This window comes from Podarcis muralis, chromosome 2, assembly GCF_964188315.1.
Source record: "Podarcis muralis chromosome 2, rPodMur119.hap1.1, whole genome shotgun sequence".
Lineage (NCBI taxonomy): Eukaryota > Metazoa > Chordata > Lepidosauria > Squamata > Lacertidae > Podarcis > Podarcis muralis.
The window spans coordinates 5412276-5432397 of NC_135656.1; the positions used below are offsets into that span (position 1 = coordinate 5412276).

General features: G+C 48.2%; 1 protein-coding gene across 2 annotated transcripts in view; it reads left to right on the forward strand.

The window, feature by feature from the left end:
* Positions 1–30: 30 nt before the first annotated feature.
* Positions 31–20122, forward strand: part of PRKAG1 (protein kinase AMP-activated non-catalytic subunit gamma 1) — a 22343-nt gene continuing 2251 nt past the window's right edge. The window contains exons 1-11 of one of the 2 annotated variants that reach the window (XM_028721361.2): positions 31–180; positions 7127–7175; positions 10102–10211; positions 12549–12630; positions 12732–12790; positions 13407–13452; positions 13784–13838; positions 16099–16225; positions 16398–16563; positions 18162–18199; positions 19659–19805. In XM_028721361.2, the coding sequence (XP_028577194.1) occupies positions 172–180; positions 7127–7175; positions 10102–10211; positions 12549–12630; positions 12732–12790; positions 13407–13452; positions 13784–13838; positions 16099–16225; positions 16398–16563; positions 18162–18199; positions 19659–19805 (888 nt within the window). In that variant the 5' untranslated portion in view covers positions 31–171. Of the gene's footprint in view, positions 181–381; positions 462–7126; positions 7176–10101; positions 10212–12548; positions 12631–12731; positions 12791–13406; positions 13453–13783; positions 13839–16098; positions 16226–16397; positions 16564–18161; positions 18200–19658; positions 19806–20122 lie in introns of those variants that run through there. The other variant, XM_028721362.2, reaches the window with a different exon arrangement.

The window sequence follows — 20122 nt, forward strand, 5'->3', positions numbered from 1 at the left end:
GGACGTGGAGCGGCGCCTATTCCTTTTTGTTCCTTCCGCTTCCGCTCACGTGACGCCGCGTTCTGGCGGAAGTGAGGGCAGTGATGCGTCAAGGCGGACGCTCAGGTTTATGCTTGGGCGGTAACTGGAGCGGGAGCTGCCACCCCTTCTCCCGGGGCAGCGGCGGGGATCATGGAGGCGGTAAGTGGCAGCGGGGCTCGGGAGTTTCCGTCTCGTGCTCGCTCGGCTCCTAGGAGGGAGGTTTCCTGCTGCTCCTCCCTTTCCCCACCCTTAAGAGAGCTCTGGGGGACCTCACTGGGTGGGGGGTCTTTTAAGCGAGGCTACAGAATCATGGTTGAGTTGGAAGGGACTTCGAGGGTCGTCGTGCAACCCCTTTTGCCCAGCGAGGAACTCGAACCCAGGACCCTGAGATTTAAGAGTCTGGCGCTCTACCGACTGAGCTACCACATCAGGGCTAGATGGTGTGTGTTGTGTCAATACCTGTAGCTGTATGTCTCCGTCTACTTTGTTTCGTAAAGTTTATGCGCTGCTTGATTGTGGAAAAACCAAACCAAGCCTCAAAAAGATAAAACAGTGAAATCGAGAAAGGTTCGTGACCCTCCTAAAACAAGCAGAAGTTAAAAGACTAGAACAGATTAGAATCACTTCCTAAGCATCTGGGTCGGCTTGTCTAAACAGGAGAGGTTTCAGCAGGTGCTGGATCTTTCCAGAGTACAGTGGAGGCGCCTGCTTGAGCTCTCAATAGGCTGGGAGTTCCGTAGCTGCCATATTACGAAATGGTCCAGTTCTTACAAGTGCAGAATGGGTATTACGTGGCACCTGTAGTAGTACCATATAGTCTGATCAAAATGGTCTAGTGAGCACATGTATATATTATATATGTGTGTGTATAGATAGTGTGTGTGTAATTGCTGCTTTTATGTAGCGCTTTTAGAGAGTGCAGAGTGCTCCATGTGACTTATCTTAGTAACCTGCACCTGCATGCTGACACTAAAGATAAGTTGGCTGGTCTGCTATCCCCATATTGTAAATGGTTGGGCTGAGGTGGGGTGACAGTAACTTGTTCCTGGTTGTCAATGCAAATGTTACTGCAGCCTGCTTTTAACTATTCATGCTTAAGACAGAACTATAGGCGTGTAAAAGAATGTCTGGGGTGTTGGTGGGGGCACATAAAGATGCTAGCAGCTATTTCTGTGACTGATTTGAAAAGCTTTAAGATGCAATTAGCTCCTCAAGTACATTTGCTGATCTGGATCTCTGTTGCATACCTTCTCCTTAAGGATACCTTGGACCACAATGAAAAACCCCCACTTACTTTAACTGGGTATAGGATTGCAAGTTAACTTAGCCACCTCCTTCCCTCTTTGAGAATGAAAAGGAGGCAGAGCCAGAGCTGCTTCCCATCCACTGTGACTGCAAAGAAGCCATTTGCCTTGGCAGCAACTGCTGTCAGTAAAAGTAACTTCTCTGCAAATACAGCCTTAACCTCTGAGAACTGTGTGCTCTGATGGGATGCACAGCAGCAGTGTCTTCTGATTCCTCCTGGAGGGAACGTGGGGCAGGCAAAGGTCACAGTCCTTTGCACAGTTAGATTAACTCCATGAGATTTACTTCTGAGTAAACATGAGTATGTGGTGCAATGTGGCCTAGCATGTTGCAGCATCATGACATATCTGCTCTGCCTCTACTTATCCTCCTTTCAAGATAATGTGTGTTCTATTCAAAGCGATGCTTCAGTGCAACAAGCATAATGCAATATGCCATTAACATTCTTTTACAAAAATAGTTATGAGGCATTATTATGCCAGAAGCATCTTTTTTAATCCACCTCAATTTTTCTTTTTAATATTTCTTTTCATTAAATAAAAAACATGGAATTCTGTATCATGTAAGAACTAAGGAAATGGAGAGAGGAAATCAATTTAGTTAAAAGTAAAAATTAAACATAAAAAGGAGAGTGGCTCAAGTTTGGGTTGCATTCAGAATCCCAGAAAGAAGAATACTTATCGGTATTGGAGCATAATAACATGCCCCTTTTTGTTTCGCTTTGTAAGTATCAGTCTGTTGTCCTTGGAGGTCTTGTGATATTCTCACTTGAAGCGAATTCTTTAAGTCATGGTGTATCTCACTGGAGGCATTTGATCTAACCTGATAATTTGCCAAAGCTTTGCGCCCCTGGAAGGAATTTGAAATGTTGCCTCTGCCCTGTTCAGCTGGCTTATTTTTTTTCAAAAATCCTGGCTGCCGGGTGCCTCTTTCCTGTGTTGTGGAGGCTGTGGGAGAAACAATGGCATGGTAGAAATTGTTATTGGTGTGCTCAGGCGTGGCCAGGAATAGGAAGCCATAAAGCCTGCTCAGCTTGTTTTCTGTACCAACTGGTGAAATTGTGGCCAGGAGCCTTTACTGTAACAGCAAATGTTCTGAAAAGTCTACAGTTTGATTCAGAGTCCATGAGGAGGGCAGTTTCTCCAGCTGCCTTTAAATCCAATTATCTATGCTCATGAGAGCCTGTCTCCTCTCTGATTCCGTTGCTGTTTGCTACATGTGAGCAGAGGCTTGTTGCCACTGAGGCCGTGACCTTCCCTAGTCTAATCCCAATTCTTATTTATATCCCCCAATGGTGCCTCCTGCATGACGCACAAACTGTTGTGGAACTACAGCAGGAGTGACAGCCCACCAGTTCTGGACACTGGCAAGCAGAGTGAGCAGCACACATGGGTGATGATGGTTCAATAGGTTTGCAGGCTATGTATACGGGGAAGTGCTGGGTTGCAGCGGAACAGTTTTCTTTTAAATGCAGATATTTATCTGTATTGCTCACGCTATGTGAGATTGCCTGCCTGTAGTGTTTGAAGCCAGAGTGTGTGTTGAAGCTAAATGCTGGGTTTATGTACAGATAGACACTCATACAGAGACTGTAGTTAAAGAATCCCTGCACATATGTGCCTGAGTTGGGAGTATGTGCAAGTACCGTATTTTTCGCACGATTGGACGCACCGGACCATAGGACGCACCTAGTTTTTTTGGGGGGAAATAAAGGAAAAAAATTTTGGGGGGGAAATAAAGGAAAAAACTCCTGCAAGCCTCCCCACTCTGCGGATGTCTGCCTGGCGCGAGGGGCGCTCTGCTTCAGGGTGCCCCACCCGCCAGGCAGCAGGCTGCTATCCGCAGCGTGGGGAGCCTTGTGGGGAACTCCTGCAAGGCTCCCCACTCTGCGGATGTCTGCCTGGCGCGAGGGGTGCTCTGCTTCAGGGCGCCCCACCTGCCAGGCAGCAGGCTGCTATCCGCAGCGTGGGGAGCCTTGTGGGGAACTCCTGCAAGGCTCCCCACTCTGCGGGTGTATGCCTGGCGCGAGGGGCGCTCTGCTTCAGGGCGCCCCACCCGCCAGGCAGCAGGCTGCTATCCGCAGCGTGGGGAGCCTTGTGGGGAACTCCTGCAAGGCTCCCCACTCTGCGGATGTCTGCCTGGCGCGAGGGGTGCTCTGCTTCAGGGCGCCCCACCCGCCAGGCAGCAGGCTGCTATCCGCAGCGTGGGGAGCCTTGTGGGGAACTCCTGCAAGGCTCCCCACTCTGCGGATGTCTGCCTGGCGCGAGGGGCGCTCTGCTTCAGGGCGCCCCACCCGCCAGGCAGCAGGCTGCTATCCGCAACGTGGGGAGCCCTGTGGGGAACTCCTGCAAGCCTCCCCACGCTGCGGATGTGTTCCCGAAGCGCCTGGAGCTCTGCTTTCAGGGCGCCCGGCGCTCCGGGAAGCAGGCTACTATCCGCAGCCTAGACACGGCTAGCGGAGCGCTAATCCCGAAGCCCCAAGTTTCGGGATTAGCGCGGCGCTTCGCTAGCCCTGGGAGAGCCACGCAACGTCGCGGGGCTCTCCCAGGGCTAGCGAGACCTTGCCGGCACCCAGAAGCTTGGGGCGCGCTGAGCTCCGCGCGCCCCAAGCTTCGGGATTAGCGCGGCGCTTCGCTAGCCCTGGGAGAGCCACGCAACGTCACGGGGCTTTCCCAGGGCTAGCGAGACCTTGCCGGCACCCAGAAGCTTGGGGCGCGCTGAGCTCCACGCGCCCCAAGCTTCGGGATTAGCGCGGCGCTTCGCTAGCCCTGGGAGAGCCCCGCAACGTCGCGGGGCTCTCCCAGGGCTAGCGAGACCTTGCCGGCACCCAGAAGCTTGGGGCGCGCTGAGCTCCGCGCGCCCCAAGCTTCGGGATTAGCGCGGCGCTTCGCTAGCCCTGGGAGAGCCACGCAACGTCGCGGGGCTCTCCCAGGGCTAGCGAGACCTTGCCGGCGCCCAGAAGCTTGGGGCGCGCTGAGCTCCGCGCGCCCCAAGCTTCGGGATTAGCGCGGCGCTTTGCTAGCCCTGGGAGAGCCCCGCAACGTCGCGGGGCTCTCCCAGGGCTAGCGAGACCTTGCCGGCACCCAGAAGCTTGGGGCGCGCTGAGCTCCGCGCGCCCCAAGCTTCGGGATTAGCGCGGCGCTTCGCTAGCCCTGGGAGAGCCACGCAACGTCGCGGGGCTCTCCCAGGGCTAGCGAGACCTTGCCGGCACCCAGAAGCTTGGGGCGCGCTGAGCTCCGCGCGCCCCAAGCTTCGGGATTAATGCAGCGCTCCGCTAGCCGCGGCTAGCGGATAGCTTCCTGAAGCCTGGAGAGCGAGAGGGGTCGGTGCGCACCGACCCCTCTCACTCTCCAGGCTTCAGCGAAAGCCTGCATTCGCTCCATAGGACGCACACACATTTTCCCTTGCTTTTTAGGAGGGAAAAAGTGTGTCCTATGGTGCGAAAAATACGGTATATGGAGGCTTCTGTAGTGCGAATTATCTTTTTAAATGAGATACGAAACAAAAAAAGTAGTAATAATCCTTTTTAAAATTATAAAGGTGATGGCAACTGACATTCAAGGAATTATAGTTCAAGGAGCATGAACTTGGTGGTGGTGGTAGTAGTAGTAGTAGTAATAATAATAATAATAATAATAATAATAATAATAATAATAATAAAAAATAATAATGCCCTGCCTATTTGACTGGGTTGCCCCAGCCACTTTGATCAGCTTCCAACAAAATATAATAATATAAAAACACAGTGAAACATTCCAATATTAAAAACTTCATTACAGTGGTACCTCGGGTTACATACGCTTCAGGTTACATACGCTTCAGGTTACAGACTTTGCTAAACCAGAAATAGTACCTCGGGTTAAGAACTTTGCTCCAGGATGAGAACAGAAATTGCGCGGCGGCAGCGGGAGGCCCCATTAGCTAAAGTGGTACCTCAGGTTAAGAACAGTTTCAGGTTAAGAACGGACCTCTGGAACGAATTAAGTACTTAACCCGGGGTACCACTGTATAATGGGCTGCCTTCAGAGGTCTACAAAAAATCATATAGTTGTTGCACACTTCACATTTCTGAAATAATTTCGTTCAGCGCAGATTCATCTCAGAACACCTTCTTGTCACCTGCAGCAAGATGTTTGCTGGTTTTGGTTTCAACCAGTGCAATCTGCTTAGGAAGCCTGCTTTTCTGGTTATCTTCGGCTTACATTTTCTCCTGTAAACACAGTTTTGTGTGTGTGAGGTAGACAAACGTCTTTCTGTAGGCAGATTCCTGGTTGGACTGCAGCAAGAATCTTGGCCCAGAGTTCAGCTTTAAATTGTACTGTACAGGTTTTGTTGCTCAGGTGAGGCGTGGCCACACTTCCCTTTGCTGTGGAGACCTTCCCTATTTTAACATGAGCAGGCTCTCCGGGCAGGTTTTGAATGGTGGCGGCTTCCTTCCCAGCTTGGAAGTGGACAGCTGGGGTTTGTCATGCCCTGGAAACTATGCTGACCATTGTGGGAACATAATGAAGTTTTCGTGGGAGAGGGGACAGGAGTCACCGAGGGCACAGTTCCACCCTTCCAGCTGCTGGGAAGGAGCCTGCAGAAGTGCCGTTGTCAGCATTTCCTCGTGCTGTGCTCACATTCCCTGACTTTAAGGAGGTGGGTCTCCTGAACTGGAGGTCTTAATTGGACAGCAAAGGGACTGCCAGCAGTCTTGTTCTGGGTCAGCTGTGGGATGCATAGTTGCATCCTGGACGTAAAAAATGAGAATGTCCTCCCCCTTCACGCACACAAGCACTCTCTGAGGGATGTCTTCCTGCTGTGCCACCATGTGCTTTGTGCACTTGTGTGTGTGCATGGGCTGTATCTGTGCGTACATAAGTTTTCTTCCTTGCATCATCCTAACCATCCTGTGAAGTAACTAGGCTGAGTAATAGCGACAAGCTGAGCTTCATGGCTGAAGAGGAATATGAACCCGTTCAAATCCCGGTAGCCTGGATGCCCAAGACCCTTGTTTCTTTCCTTTCTGAACTGTTCATACAATAGTTGCAGTCAAGCATCTCTCTTGCATGTGTCTGTCTTTTGTGTGTGTGTGTGTGTGTGTGTGTGTGTGTGTGTGTATAAAGCAATTTATAATGAACTCAAAAAAATATTTAGATATACTTTCCCCAAAAGACCGGAAGCGTGTCTATTAGGCTTAATAGGAACAGAAATTAAAATAGAAGATCAAAATTTGTTCATGTATGCTACAGCTGCCGCGAGGACCCTTCTGGCCCAAAGATGGAAAGTACAAGATATACCAACTATACAGGAGTGGCAGGCGAAGTTGACAGAATATGCAGAACTTGCCAAACTGACAGGGAGGATCCGGGACCAGGGAGATCAAAGATACCAAAATAACTGGAGTAAATTTATTGAATATTTAAAGAAGAATTGTAAAGAGGTCAAGACACTAGCAGGATTGACATAATACCTCCAATGTATAATAGTACTAATTTGAGAATGATGTGTGTGATGGAAAGAGGATAAATATACCAGTTGTGGGGAGGGAGGGGGGTCGTGACTCGGCAGAGTCAAAGGGAATGTATGGTGCTATTACAGTTTGTTGGAAAAGAATATGTAAGGAAAACAATAAAAATTCACTTGTCAGTCAGTCTTCCCTTAGCTCAGATTTGGGGAAGCTGTGGCTCTCCAGGTGACATTCAGCTACACCTCCCATAATCCCTGACCATTGTCTGTGCTGGCAGCTGCAGGATGCTGGAGGAGTTGTAGCTAATCACCCCTGACCTCCTATTTCTCTGTGTTTTATTCTTTGCAGGCCACTGTTCCTGAGAGTGGACTGGAGAAAAGCCTGCCCTCGTCAGAAGGTGAGTGTCACACCTTGGGAGGATGCTCTGGGGTGCTGAACAGAGGATGGTCTATGCGTGTGATGACATTATGAAGATACGGTGCTTGAAATTTGCCTTTGGAGAGCACTGTTCACCTTTCAGTCATCAAGACCCTCCTGGATGATAGGATACTCACAGGCCCTATTACTAAAGTTTTCCTATCACTCAAGTTTTCCTAAGGGATTCTGACTCACTTTGAGCATGGCTCCACCAATATGTGCTTGGCTTACGGACCAGCCTCCATTTTTCCTTGCCATCACCTCCCCATCCACAGGTCTTCTGGCATCCTTAAAGGTCTTGGGGGAAAGTCGAGGATTTCCTTCATACATGTTTGGGTGGTGGGTGGGGTGGGGAAATAAGAAACAGCAGGAAAAGACTTCACTCCTAAGTCTTAGGTGCTCCTTTGTGCCTTCAGGGATAGCTCAGTTGGTACGAGAGCATGAGACTCTTAATCTCAGGGTTGTGAGTTAGGCAAAAGATTCCTGCATTGCAGGGGGTTGGACTTGATTATCTTTGTGTGCCCTCCAACTCTATGATTGTAAGGCCTGGCCTGGAGAAGTGGAGTTGTATCTCACTTGCACAGAGGCTTGACTACGAAAAGGAATGAAGGGAAAGACTCACTGCAATTTTTTCCTTCCCAAACCACTGTTCACATGAGTCCCAGGCCCAGTGAAAGGGTGGATAAGGCTGTTGAGCATTCCTTTGGCTTGGGATCACTTGTCGCTGGTAAGATAGTGGTCTGTGGACACTTGCCCTTGGCCATAGGCTGACTCATTGTCATGTGTTTTCGCACTCTGAGACTTACTGAAGTTTTTTATATATGCCTTCCTACGCAGGTGGCGCTGTGGGTTAAACCACAGAGCCTAGGACTTGCCGATCAGAAGGTCGACGGTTCGAATCCCTGCGATGGGGTGAGCTCCCGTTGCTTGGTCCCAGCTCCTGCCAACCTAGCAGTTCGAAAGCACGTCAAAGTGCAAGTAGATAAATAGGTACCGCTCCGGCAGGAAGGTAAACGGTGTTTCCGTGCGCTGCTCTGGCTTGCCAGAAGCGGCTTAGTCATGCTGGCCACATGACCCGGAAGCTGTACGCCGGCTCCCTCGGCCAATAAAGCGAGATGAGCGCCGCAACCCCAGAGTTGGTCACGACTGGACCTAATGGTCCGGGGTCCCTTTACCTTTACACCCCTCAAGCTTACTCCTCAATCCCCAGAGTGGGTCACTCTAGACCAGGCAGGGGGAACCTGTGGCCCTGGGACTCCAGCTCTCATCGGCCTTTGCTAGTATGGCTAATGGTCAAGGATGATGGGAGCTGTGGTCCAGCACTTCTTCTGTAGGCCATTGAGCCTGGCATTGCCACCTCACCAAATGTCTAGGGTTTCTTCATCACCGTCTTTCTCTCCAGAACAAGCCAAAATATCATTTTCCCACCCAAAGTGGCCGCCTGGGCAATTCAGAGCAGAAGTAAAGGATGCAATTCCTGTCTTTCCAGGAATGGCCACTACCCCTTTTTAGGCTCCTAGCTTCTCGTCTCTTTAAGACGCTTTCCTTCCCAGGGTAGGCCTTCAGGTAGTCTCCCAGCCTCCTGCTTGGTGGTAGTGTGGCTTCAGCATCCTGAGAAACTCTAGCTCCAGTTTTTGAAAGCAAATGATATTGTATGGCTGTGGAGATAAGCTGGGAAACTCAGGAGAAAGGCCTGAACCAGGACGGGGTGATTGGAAGAAGTCATGGGTGCTCTAATTCCTTAGTGAGTAGAAACAGCAGAATGGAAGGTGTAAAAGGCTATACAATGAAATGCAGATTTGCTTGATTTCCATGATTGTTTTAATGCATGGCGGATTTCGTCCTCAGAATAATATCATTACTGTTCTATTGTAAGCTCCTTGAGGTAGGCCTCTCTCTCCCTCCCCACAACCAGCTTACAGTGGTGCCTCGCAAGACGAAATTAATTCGTTCCGCAAGTTTTTTCTTCTTGCGAGTTTTTCGTCTTGCGAAGCACGGTTTCCCATAGGAATGCATTGAAAATCAATTAATGCGTTCCTATGGAGACCGCTTGCCAGGCTGGCGGTGCGGAGAAGGGCTTTTCTCCCCACTGCCAGCCTTCAGGACAGGTATGGGAACAGAGGGGAAGGCGCGCAGCGCTTCTCCTCTGTTCCCGGGGCTTACGGTGGGAGGAGGGTTTTTCCTCCCCACCGCCAACATTCAGAACAGCATTCTGAATGTTGGCGGTGGGAAGGAAAACCCTCCTCCCACCGCAAGTCTTCAGGACAGCCATCCGAAGGCTGGCGCAGGGAGAAGGTCTCTCCGCCCCACCGCCAGCCTTCGGAGGAGCCTTCCGAAGGCTGCCGGTGGGGCGGAGAGACCTCCTCTCGCCGCCAGCCTTCGGAGCAGCCTTCCGAAGGCTGCCGGTGGGGCGGAGAGACCTCCTCCCGCCGCCAGCCTTCGGAGCAGCCTTCCGAAGGCTGGCGGCGGGAGGAGGTCTCTCCGCCCCACCACCAGCCTTCGGAGGAGGTCCGAGGACAGTGGGGAAGACGCGCTGCGCTTCCCCATTGTCCCGGATATTTCCCTATGGGCTTTTGTCTTGCGAAGGAAGCCCATAGGGAAATTCGTTTTGCGAAGCGCCTCCAAAACAGAAAACCCTTTCGTCTAGCGGGTTTTCCGTCTTGCGAGGCGTTCGTCTTGCGGGGCACCACTGTATATTATTCTGTAAAGCAATGAGGCTATACAAAGAATAAATAATAATGAGACGTAAAAGAGCTTGAAGTCCCCCATTCTAACCCTTGGATGAATGGGAACTCCTGCTCTGCAGACTTCCACGCTTCCTCCTTCTTTGCCTTCTGTTCCCTTTTGAGAGGTGAGGAGCATTTTGGCAGTCTGCACTCATGGGCCCCTTGTGCTTGTTTCCGCAGCTGATGAGGATTCCGGCAGCGGCATCTACACATGCTTCATGAAATCGCATCGCTGCTACGACCTCATTCCAACGAGCTCCAAGCTTGTGGTCTTCGACACTTCTCTGCAGGTGAGTAGCACCATGTTCTTCCAGAGGGCAGAGGAGGAGGAGGAGGCTCTAGCAGGCTTCCAAGATTCCTAGCTAAAGCCTCATTCCTTCTTAACAGTTGGCCACAAAGTGGGGACACCCACAGACAAGAGCAGGGTTTCTGCATAAGTGAGACAGCGTCAGGGGTGCAGAGAGAGATCAGTCTGGAAGATTGAGCGGGGGGGGGGGTGCGTGCGCGTGCATATATGTGCTGCTCTTATGCTACCATAGAACCCCAGCAGCATGAGGGCAGTCATAGGCATAAACCATGGGTAGGCAAACTAAGGCCCGGGGGCCAGATCCGGCCCAATCGCCTTCTAAATCCAGCCTGCAGACGGTCCAGGAATCAGCATGTTTTTACATGTGTAGAAAGTGTCCTTTTATGTAAAATGCATCTCTGGGTTATTTGTGGGGCATAGGAATTTGTTCATTACCCCCAAAAAATATAGTCCGGCCCACCACATGGTCTGAGGGACAGGGGACCAGCCCCCTGCTGAAAATGTTTGCTGACCCCCCGCATAAACCATCAGTGTGTTACGGAAGCTGGTAGCTTTCTGCTTACTTATCTAATTTATGGGGCCTGCTTGACACTAGAGAGGCGTATTTATAGGGACCACTCTAATCTCCTGTTGCAATTTGTTTTTTAATGTTGTATTTTGAATTGTTATGAACTTCTCTGGGGGCTTGGAGTGAAGGGTGGGTAATAAATCAGATTCTACTACAGTGGTACCTTGGGTTACATACACTTCAGGTTACATACGCTTCAGGTTACAGACTCCACTAACCCAGAAATATTACCTCAGGTTAAGAACTTTGCTCCAGGGTGAGAACAGAAATCGTGCTCTGGCAGCGCGGCAGCAGCAGGAGGCTCCATTAGCTAAAGTGGTGCTTCAGATTAAGAACAGTTTCAGGTTAAGAACGGACCTCCGGAACGAATTTAGTACTTAACCTGAGGTACCACTGTACTACTATTAATATTTTAGGCTGCATCCACAGAAGCTAATGCTATTCTAGGTTGCATCAACAGAAGTATAGTGTCCAGATCAAGGGAAGTAATAGTACCACTCTATTCTGCCTTGGCCAGACCACACCTGGAGTACTGTGTGCAGTTCTGGGTGCCACAATTTAAGAGAGATGTTGACAAGCTGGAATGTGTGCAGAGGAGGGCAACAAAGATGATCAAGGGTCTGGAAACAAAGCCTTACAAGGAGCGCTTGAAGAAGCCAATGATGTTTAGCCTGAAAAAAGAGGAGACTGAGAGAAGAGATAATAGCCATCTTCAAATATCTAAAGGGCTATCACATGGAAGAGGGAGCAAGCTTGCTTTCTTCTGCTCTGGAGGGTAGGACCCAAACCAAAGGCTTCAAGATACAAAAAAAGGAGATCAGGAAGAACTTTCTGACCATAAGAGTTGTTTGACAGTGGAACGGCCTCCTTTGGGAGCTTGTGGATTCTCCTTCCTTGGAGGCTTTTAAGCAGAGCTTGGGTAGCCACCTGTCATGGATGCGCTAGCTGAGATTCCTGCATTGCAGGGGGTCGGACTAGATGATCCTTGGGGTCGCTTTCAACTCTACAATTCTATGATTCTAATGGACAGAACTGGAATTGGATGTGTGCCACTGGCAGGCTTCTGCTACAAGAAATGTGTTAGCCTTGAAGTTGCCACAGGACACCAGACATCTTTTGCTAATCGACCACTTCTCTGGGAATCTCCATGGACATATTGATGCTCTTGCTTCTTCACACTCCTTTCCCAGTAGCACACTGAGTTGAGAGCGCATTAAGGGCACGTTAAGCTGAAGGATCCTGCCAACTTAGCAGTTCGAAAGCACGTCAGAGTGCAAGTAGATAAATAGGTACTGATCCGGGGGGAAGGTAAACAGCATTTCCGTGCGCTGCTCTGGTTCACCAGAAGCAGCTTAGTCATGCTGGCCACATGACCCGGAAGCTGTACACCGGCTCCCTCGGCCAATAAAGCGAGATGAGCACCGCAACCCCAGAGTCATCTGTGACTGGACCTAATGGTCAGGGGTCCCTTTACCTTTAAGCTGAAGGAGATGCCTTTGGGTGGAGTTCAGCATGGCACTATGGAGGTTGTTCCCTCAATGCAAGCCTTCCTGCTTGCCCAACTAATCCATCTTTTCTTTCCTCCTTTCACATGCAATTCTGGGGGTTCTCCCACCCCTCCAGAGCAGATTTGGGGAAGGAGGGGAGGAAGCCCTGTTGTGCTAGCAGGAATCCTTGAGCTGGCTTCCAGTAACGGAATCGAGGGGTTGAATTGGCCCTGCTGTGTGACTGTACTTTTTGCTTGACTTTCAGGTCAAGAAAGCCTTCTTTGCTCTGGTGACTAATGGTGTGAGAGCCGCCCCCCTCTGGGACAGCAAAACACAAAGCTTTGTAGGTAAGTGTATCTCCTCTGAAGCACACAATCTTTTGTCTTCCTGCCCACCCTCAGTTGACTGCTTAAGCTGAACTCTTTCCTCCCTTTTCTCTGCCGTATAGGAATGCTCACAATCACGGATTTCATCAACATCCTTCATCGCTATTACAAATCAGCCATGGTAAGTACATTTTGGGCAATATCATCCCCTTCTACGTTTAAAAAAAGCCAATAATATACTGAGATGATTTTGTCTGGAAAGTGGTCTTTAATACAGAATTGTCAGCTGACATTGAATCTTGACTATTTTGAGTTTCCCAAGAACAAGTTTCTAGCCCTTAGGATTTCCGAAAGTTTTCCTCTGCAATGAGTGAGTGGGAACATACAGATTAGAGATGGTGAGTTAGGGGCTGGACTTCAGTTTTGGTCTCAGGAGTGTTCTTCTGTTCTGTTCAATAATTTCTGTGCTCCAGTCAGTTCCAGGATGGTTAGCAGTACAAAACAGAGCGTAACAAATCTAAAAATAATACATTCAGTAAAAAGAAAAGAAAAATGACACAGCAGCAATAAGCTCTTCCCTCATTGTGGACACTGATGTCACTCTCTGGAGTCCAGAGCTCTAGTCAACTGGGTCCTGCCTCTGATATTGGTGGGGGAACGACTTCTTCCATAGCTGGGATATTGAATTCCACCCTGAGTTCCCAAAGCAAGCTGGAGCTCCCAACACTTGCAGAGGTGGCACAAAGGCCTGTGGCTTCCGTTGCACTGATGATCTGCTGTGTCTCTGGTGCCTGCAGGTGCAGATCTATGAGCTGGAGGAGCACAAGATCGAAACATGGCGAGGTGAGGATAAGGAGGGCGGGGATGTGGGGCAAGTACAATACGGAGCACTTCTGGAGGGGAAGAATTAGAACCAGGAGAATGTGTGTCGGGTGTGTCCAGCCGTGGCGGAGAAGGCGTTGCTGTGCATTTGGCAAAGCGCTTTTCTTCCTCCGTGGTTTCCAATTCATGGCCAGCAGGAGGAGCTGCAGGTTTCTCTTACTCCCCTTGCATAGAATCATAGAATTGTAGAGTTGGAAGGGACCCTGAGGATAACGCAGTATCTGTGTTTCCTCTGCTACCTCCCAACACTTTGGTTCCATTGCATAACTGAGACTTTCTCTCCCACATGCAGAAGTCTACCTGCAGGACTCCTTCAAGCCCCTGGTCTGCATTTCACCTAGTGCCAGGTAAGAAACTCTGCCAATATGTGGTTGGGGGCTAAACTCTGTCTGCATTAAAAAAAAAAAAAGTCTTGCCAAGTTCTTGCTTTCTATCGTCGCCCCATCTGGCACCCTCCTCATTTTGCCCTGCCAAAGCCGCCACCAGTCAGTGGATTCCTCAGTCATCTCTTGCCCCTGGACTGTAGTGATTCTGCCTCTTGTGCCTTGGTGGTCCTCTGCACAAACGCATTCTGATCTCCTTTCTTCTCCAGTACCTCCTGAGTTGCTCAGGCCACAAGCCCTGTGATGAAAGTACCCACACAAAAGCAGGTGACTGGTGCCAAGCTAAATGCATAAAGAGAGGGCTTTGGCTTGTATCTAGCAAAGCTCTCCCATTGGTGGAAGGACAGCCCCTTGTGCAATGCAACTTCCCCTTCCCCTCTTCTCCCCACATAATTTGTTTGTGTGTGCATGGGGTCGTAGAAGGAGCAGAAATTCCACTGGTTGCAGGGAAGCCCTTGTGCAAACCAGGTGACTCCATTGGATACAACCCCATACACTATGCGCCATACACATGTGGGTACTATATGCATCCACATGCAATATTGGCACCCTGAGAACCTCAGCTTCTCTTTTATGAACCAAGTTTCTAGCTCTCTTGGTTATGAGGAGAAATTTAGAAACAAGGGGACAATTTTTAGGCAAGGCTAGACAATAGTGGGATCCTACATAGTTCTTCTCTAGAAAGCTTTCTGCCCTGCACCTTAAGTCCATTCCTTGCCACAAAATTATTTGCAAGCTGAAAAGAAATGGTCCCTTAAGAGACAAGGATAAATTACAGAATACACAGATACTTCATTTAAATGCTTTTGAGTGGATATCACCGATCTACAGTCTTTATTAGAGTTCCTCACACAATAGTCCTGTTAAAAGGAGGTGACTATTACTGCTGCGTTACAGATGAGGAACTGAGGCTGAAAGATGGTGAACTTGCTTTATGGCATAGATGGGCAACTAGCGGCCTACAGGCTACCTCTGAGCAATTTTTATTTGAACCCTGGTGGCCCCACCAAATTTCAGTTGAGGTGTGGTAAACTATTTACTCACAGCGATACGTTTTCCAGTTGTACAAGAGAGAAGGAGGGACTGCACTTCAGTGTAACACCTCTCTTTGATTTTTGTCTGTAATGTCACAACTATGCTTGATCCCATGTGTTGCTGCATGAAAGTAAGCCCTTTCTGCAGGGGTGGGGACCCTTGAGTACTCCTGGTGTTGTTGGACTACAACTCCCATAATGCCTGACCGTTGGCTGTGCCGGCTTGGGCTGAGGGGAGTTGGGCGTCCAGAGCCACAGTTTCCACATCCCTGCTGTAGTTGCGCCAAGTTTCTTTAGAAACCTGACAGTCTGTATGGATTTTGTGTGTGTGACAAAGTACACTTTTGCCCTCCTCCCTCCCTGGCCGCTGTCTGGAAACTAGAGCAGCCCCAGAGAATAGAGAAATAGGCTATTCCTGTTCTAGGCCCCCCATAAGGTCTATGAGATAATGATATTAACTCATTATTATGTTCCTGGGACTCCTTGGATTCCCATCTTGCCATCTTTCCCAGTCAAGAGGAAGGAATTGTGAGATGGATCCCCCCCCCCCCATATGCAACCGATTTTTTTAAAAATATGTTTTTTATTAAAGATTTCTTAGTTTACAAAAATATGTGCATTGTCTCTTTTCCAAGTTGTGTTTTCTACAGATGTTTCATTTGTTGTGAGACATTAGTGTTACATACAGTATATGCAACTGATTTTCATCATCTGTTTGTGAGTGACTTTCCCACAAAATGGTGCCCAAAATGGATTACAAGATACCAAATGAACAGTTGTGAGTACAGTAATTGTCATTCCACAGTGGTTCACCAGAATTCACTTACATGCCTCAGATGGTGGTGCTATTCTTTAAGTATTTAGTATGTCTGTTAGTCACTTATATACAAAAGTCTCAAAGTGACTTAGCAAGATCAATACTAGCTACACCTCTCACTTGTGGCAGCCTTCCTTCCCAGCTCTCACCGGTGTCTTCATTCTCCCTCTGTCCTCTCCTTGGGATAGGTTGGACCATCAATTAAATAGGAGCAAAACCCAAAAGTCATTGCCTCTCCTCCAAGAATCCCAGATGCACCTCCTCTTTCTCTCTCTCCCTCTCCCTGAGCTTTTGACACATCCCTTGTCAGGCTCCTGAGTGTCCTTGTTGCTTCTCATCTGTGATATGCTTCCCCCAAACTTGTGACTTCCAGCCTGTATGATGCAGTCACCTCCTTGATCCGGAACAAGATCCACCGCCTGCCTGTCATCGATCCTGACTCTGGGAACACGCTGTACATCCTGACCCACAAGCGCATCCTCAAGTTCCTCAAGCTGTTTGTGAGTGACCCCTGGCGCAGGCCAGCTCGAATATTTACGGCTGGCGTTGCTGCATTCCTCCCCCGTCCCTCTGCCCCGGAGCTGTTTGGCATAGCTGTGAGGTGCCATCTTGTTCCTTTTAGTCCACAGAGTTCCAGGTTGCTATAAGAAACTGTATCTTCTTATCCTGCAGATTGCAGAGTTTCCCAAGCCAGAATTCATGTCCAAAAGCATCGAGGAGCTGAAGATTGGCACCTACGAAAATATTGCCATGGTCCATACCAACACCCCTGTTTATGTGGCGCTGGGCATCTTTGTACAACAGCGGGTTTCTGCGTTGCCTGTGGTGGATGAGTCAGGTGAGGTGCATCTCCGCAGGGAGTGGAGCTCAGCCAATGTAAACAGTTAGGGTTCAAGCACTTCTTGTCTATCAGTGGGTTATATTTTAAATCAGTCTCTTGGAAACAGCAGTGTGAATGAGAAGCTGCACTGTGTTAAAAATAAGAACTGGGTAAGTTAAAGCCTTTTAACTTGAACAACTTTCCCAACGATATAATTACAAAGTGATCTAAAATACCTTGGAAAGATTCCCCAGTCAAATGTCTGGGTAGATACAGGTAGGTAGTCATGTTGGTCTGCCGTAGTCGAAACAAAATACAAAAATTCCTTCCAGTAGCACCTTAGAGACCAACTAAGTTTGTTATTGGTATGAGCTTTCGTGTGCAAGCACATGGGTAGGTAGATATCACAAGATCTAAATAATCCATCTAAATACAATCATTAAAAGTTGATACCTGAAGTTAAAAGTGAATTGAATTGCTGGTCACAGTGGGATACACCTTGGCTAAAGAAAACCATGGTTCTAAATATGGTAATCCTACCAAAAGTTATATTCATACTATTGAATTTACCAATTAGAGTTCTTCCTGAAATTCTTGATAACTAGCAAAAGAGCTTTAAGGATTTTATTTGGCAAATGAAAACAGTAGCCATAAAAACTCAGAGGAATAAAAATGGAGAGATAGCCGTTCCACCTATTACAATATATTATGAAGAGGCTATAATTGCTCACCTGAGAATGTGGTTCTATCCTGACAAGTTATTGGTCTTAGAACAGATTAATATTTTAGCAAGTTTAAAGAATATCTTATGGTGTGGTACACAATTTAATAAAGAAAGGATTAGCTCAAACCCATGTATATCAGCTATGCGGAATAACTGGTGTACATTATAAGCAGAGGGAAGATACATTTTATAATAATTAAATAAATACCTTTTTATAATATAATTTATAATATAATTATAATTTTTATATTATAATTATAATTATAATTATTGTAATGTTATAGTACTATAGTATAATTATTATTATAATTAAATACCTTTTATAATAATTAAATAAAGGAAGAAAATTTGCTTGGAAACCTGTATTTTTGGAAATTATATGGATTTATGGAGCTTAGGAAATTATTTTAGGAAGATTCTGTACTGGTGTTTTATAAAACTATATGTGTGGTTTCTCTTGGCTGTTTATTTAGTTTGGTTTATTTTTTAAAAACGATTATAGAATTATAGAATCGTTTTTGTTTGTTTGTTGAAAGGTCAGGGTCTGCACCCATGAAATAATAACTGTTCATGTTCAGGATCTGGCTGCTATGTGTGGGGTCAGAAAAGAATTTCTTCCTCTGCCCAAGTTCTAATTGGCTAGTGACCCAAGAGTGTTTTTCCCCTGTGTGGGTTGCTATTCTTCTCGGAACCACCTCCAGCCATTGATCCTATAAGCCGCGTTTTCTAACACACCTGCTTTTTGCTTGTAATGCATCACACTCCAAATTGTGGGGGGTAGTGCAGCCAATACAGTCATTGCAGCAGAGATATGAACAACATACGATATCAGGGGAGGGAAGCGAGTAAAATATTGAGATCACCTCACAAAACTCCTATCTCTGTCTTTCAGGCCGGGTTGTAGACATTTACTCCAAGTTTGATGTCATTGTAAGTATCTCCCCAGTCTTTGATGAATGCAGCTGGGATAGCTCAATTGGTAGAGCATGAGACTCTTAATCTCAGGGTCGTGGGTTTGAGCCCCGTGGTGGGCCAAAAGATTCCTGCATTGCAGAGGGTTGGACTAGATGACCCGTGGGTCCCTTTGAATTCTGCAGTTCTATGTTTCTGTGTATGGCAGTACATTTTGCTTTGCTTGCAGGCCCTTTCTCTCCCCAAATATTTTTCACGGGGCTCCATTTGGGTGTTAGGCATACCTGCAAAACTGGTGTGGTTTGAAGCTCTGGGTGTTAAAGGGGCCAGGAAGCCTCCGTTTCTCCTTTCCCACAGCAGAGAAAGTGTTGGTGATGTGGACTAGTAGCCAATAGAATTTGGTTGGTGGTGCTTTCCTCAAAGTCTAGTTGACTGGAGTCAGGAAGTAATGTTTCCTTGGCTCATGCTGGCTTAGGCCACGTTAACAGCACACATTTAAGTTACTATGGGGATCTCCTTAAGCAGTTATAGCTTCTCCCAAAGAATTCTGGGAGCTATAATTCATTAAGGGTGTTGGGAATTGCTAGAAGACAAACGGAATTATTTGGGGGAAACTATGACCAGTTAAATGGGACGCGGGTGGCGCTGTGGGTTAAACCACAGAGCCTAGGACTTGCTGATCAGAAGGTTGGCAGTTTGAATCCCCGTGATGGGGTGAGCTCCCATTGCTTGGTCCCTGCTCCTGCCAACCTAGCAGTTCGAAAGCACGTCAAAGTGCAAGTAGATAAATAGGTACCGCTCCGGCGGGAAGGTAAATGGTGTTTCCGTGTGCTGCTCTGGTTCTCCAGAGGGGGCTTAGTCATGCTGGCCACATGACCCGGAAGCTGTCTGCGGACAAGCGCCGGCTCCCTCGGCCTATAGAGCGAGATGAGTGCGCAACCCCAGAGTTGGTCACAACTGGACCTAATGGTCAGGGGTCCCTTTACCCTTTACCTTTATGACCAGTTAAAGTGGCATTGCAGTACTTTAAATGTAGGGTGTGAATGTGGCCTTTGTGACCTTGGAGTCCCACCTCTTCATTACCCCTTTCTTCCATGGAACATGACTCGGCTCACTCCCTTAAATCGCCTGTGGAAATTTACTTTTGTTGACATTCTGCAATGCAGCTGCTGGCTGCTGAAACAACAGGGTCTAACTTGTGTTGGCACCACAGAGCACTGATGAAAGGATGATACTGTATTGTTGCAAGGAATGCGCCTCTGGTCTTTCTGTCTTATCTTCTGTAAATGTGCTGCAAGCAGCCCTAGCATGGAAGCACACCATGCAGATTCAAATTTCACAGAGTGGGGAGAAACATTCTCCCACATTCTTGCAGCCCGGGGTGCACAGAGACGTGGGGAGAACAGATTTTGGGAGTCGCATGAAGGTCAAGTATGCCGCCAGATCTCCTCACCTTGTCTGTCTTCTCTGTGATTAGAACCTGGCAGCAGAGAAAACATACAACAACCTGGATGTGACGGTGACCAAGGCATTGCAGCATCGCTCACAGTACTTTGAAGGTGTGCTCAAGTGTTACAAGCATGAGACTCTGGAGACAATAATCAACCGGTTGGTGGAGGCCGAGGTAATCCCATTGGTAACTCCCTATCTGGAGTTAAAGCGCTCAGCAATGTTGAACTTAATAGAGGCAACTCCCCATTTTACGCTGGGATTAGGTTCCGAGGCACCACGTGTTTAAGTGAAATCACGTATATTGGGAACACAGTTGAAAAAGCCTGCAAACACTACAGTTGCTGCCTCCAAGCCTCCCTGCTCAGACTCCAACTCTCCACAGGCCTCAAAGGGCTCCTGGGATTGCACTTGCAAAGGCTCCTGGGCGCTGTTTTCTGCCATTTCCATACTCTTTTAGGGCTGCTTTTGCCCCTTTTCATGTAGCTTCCG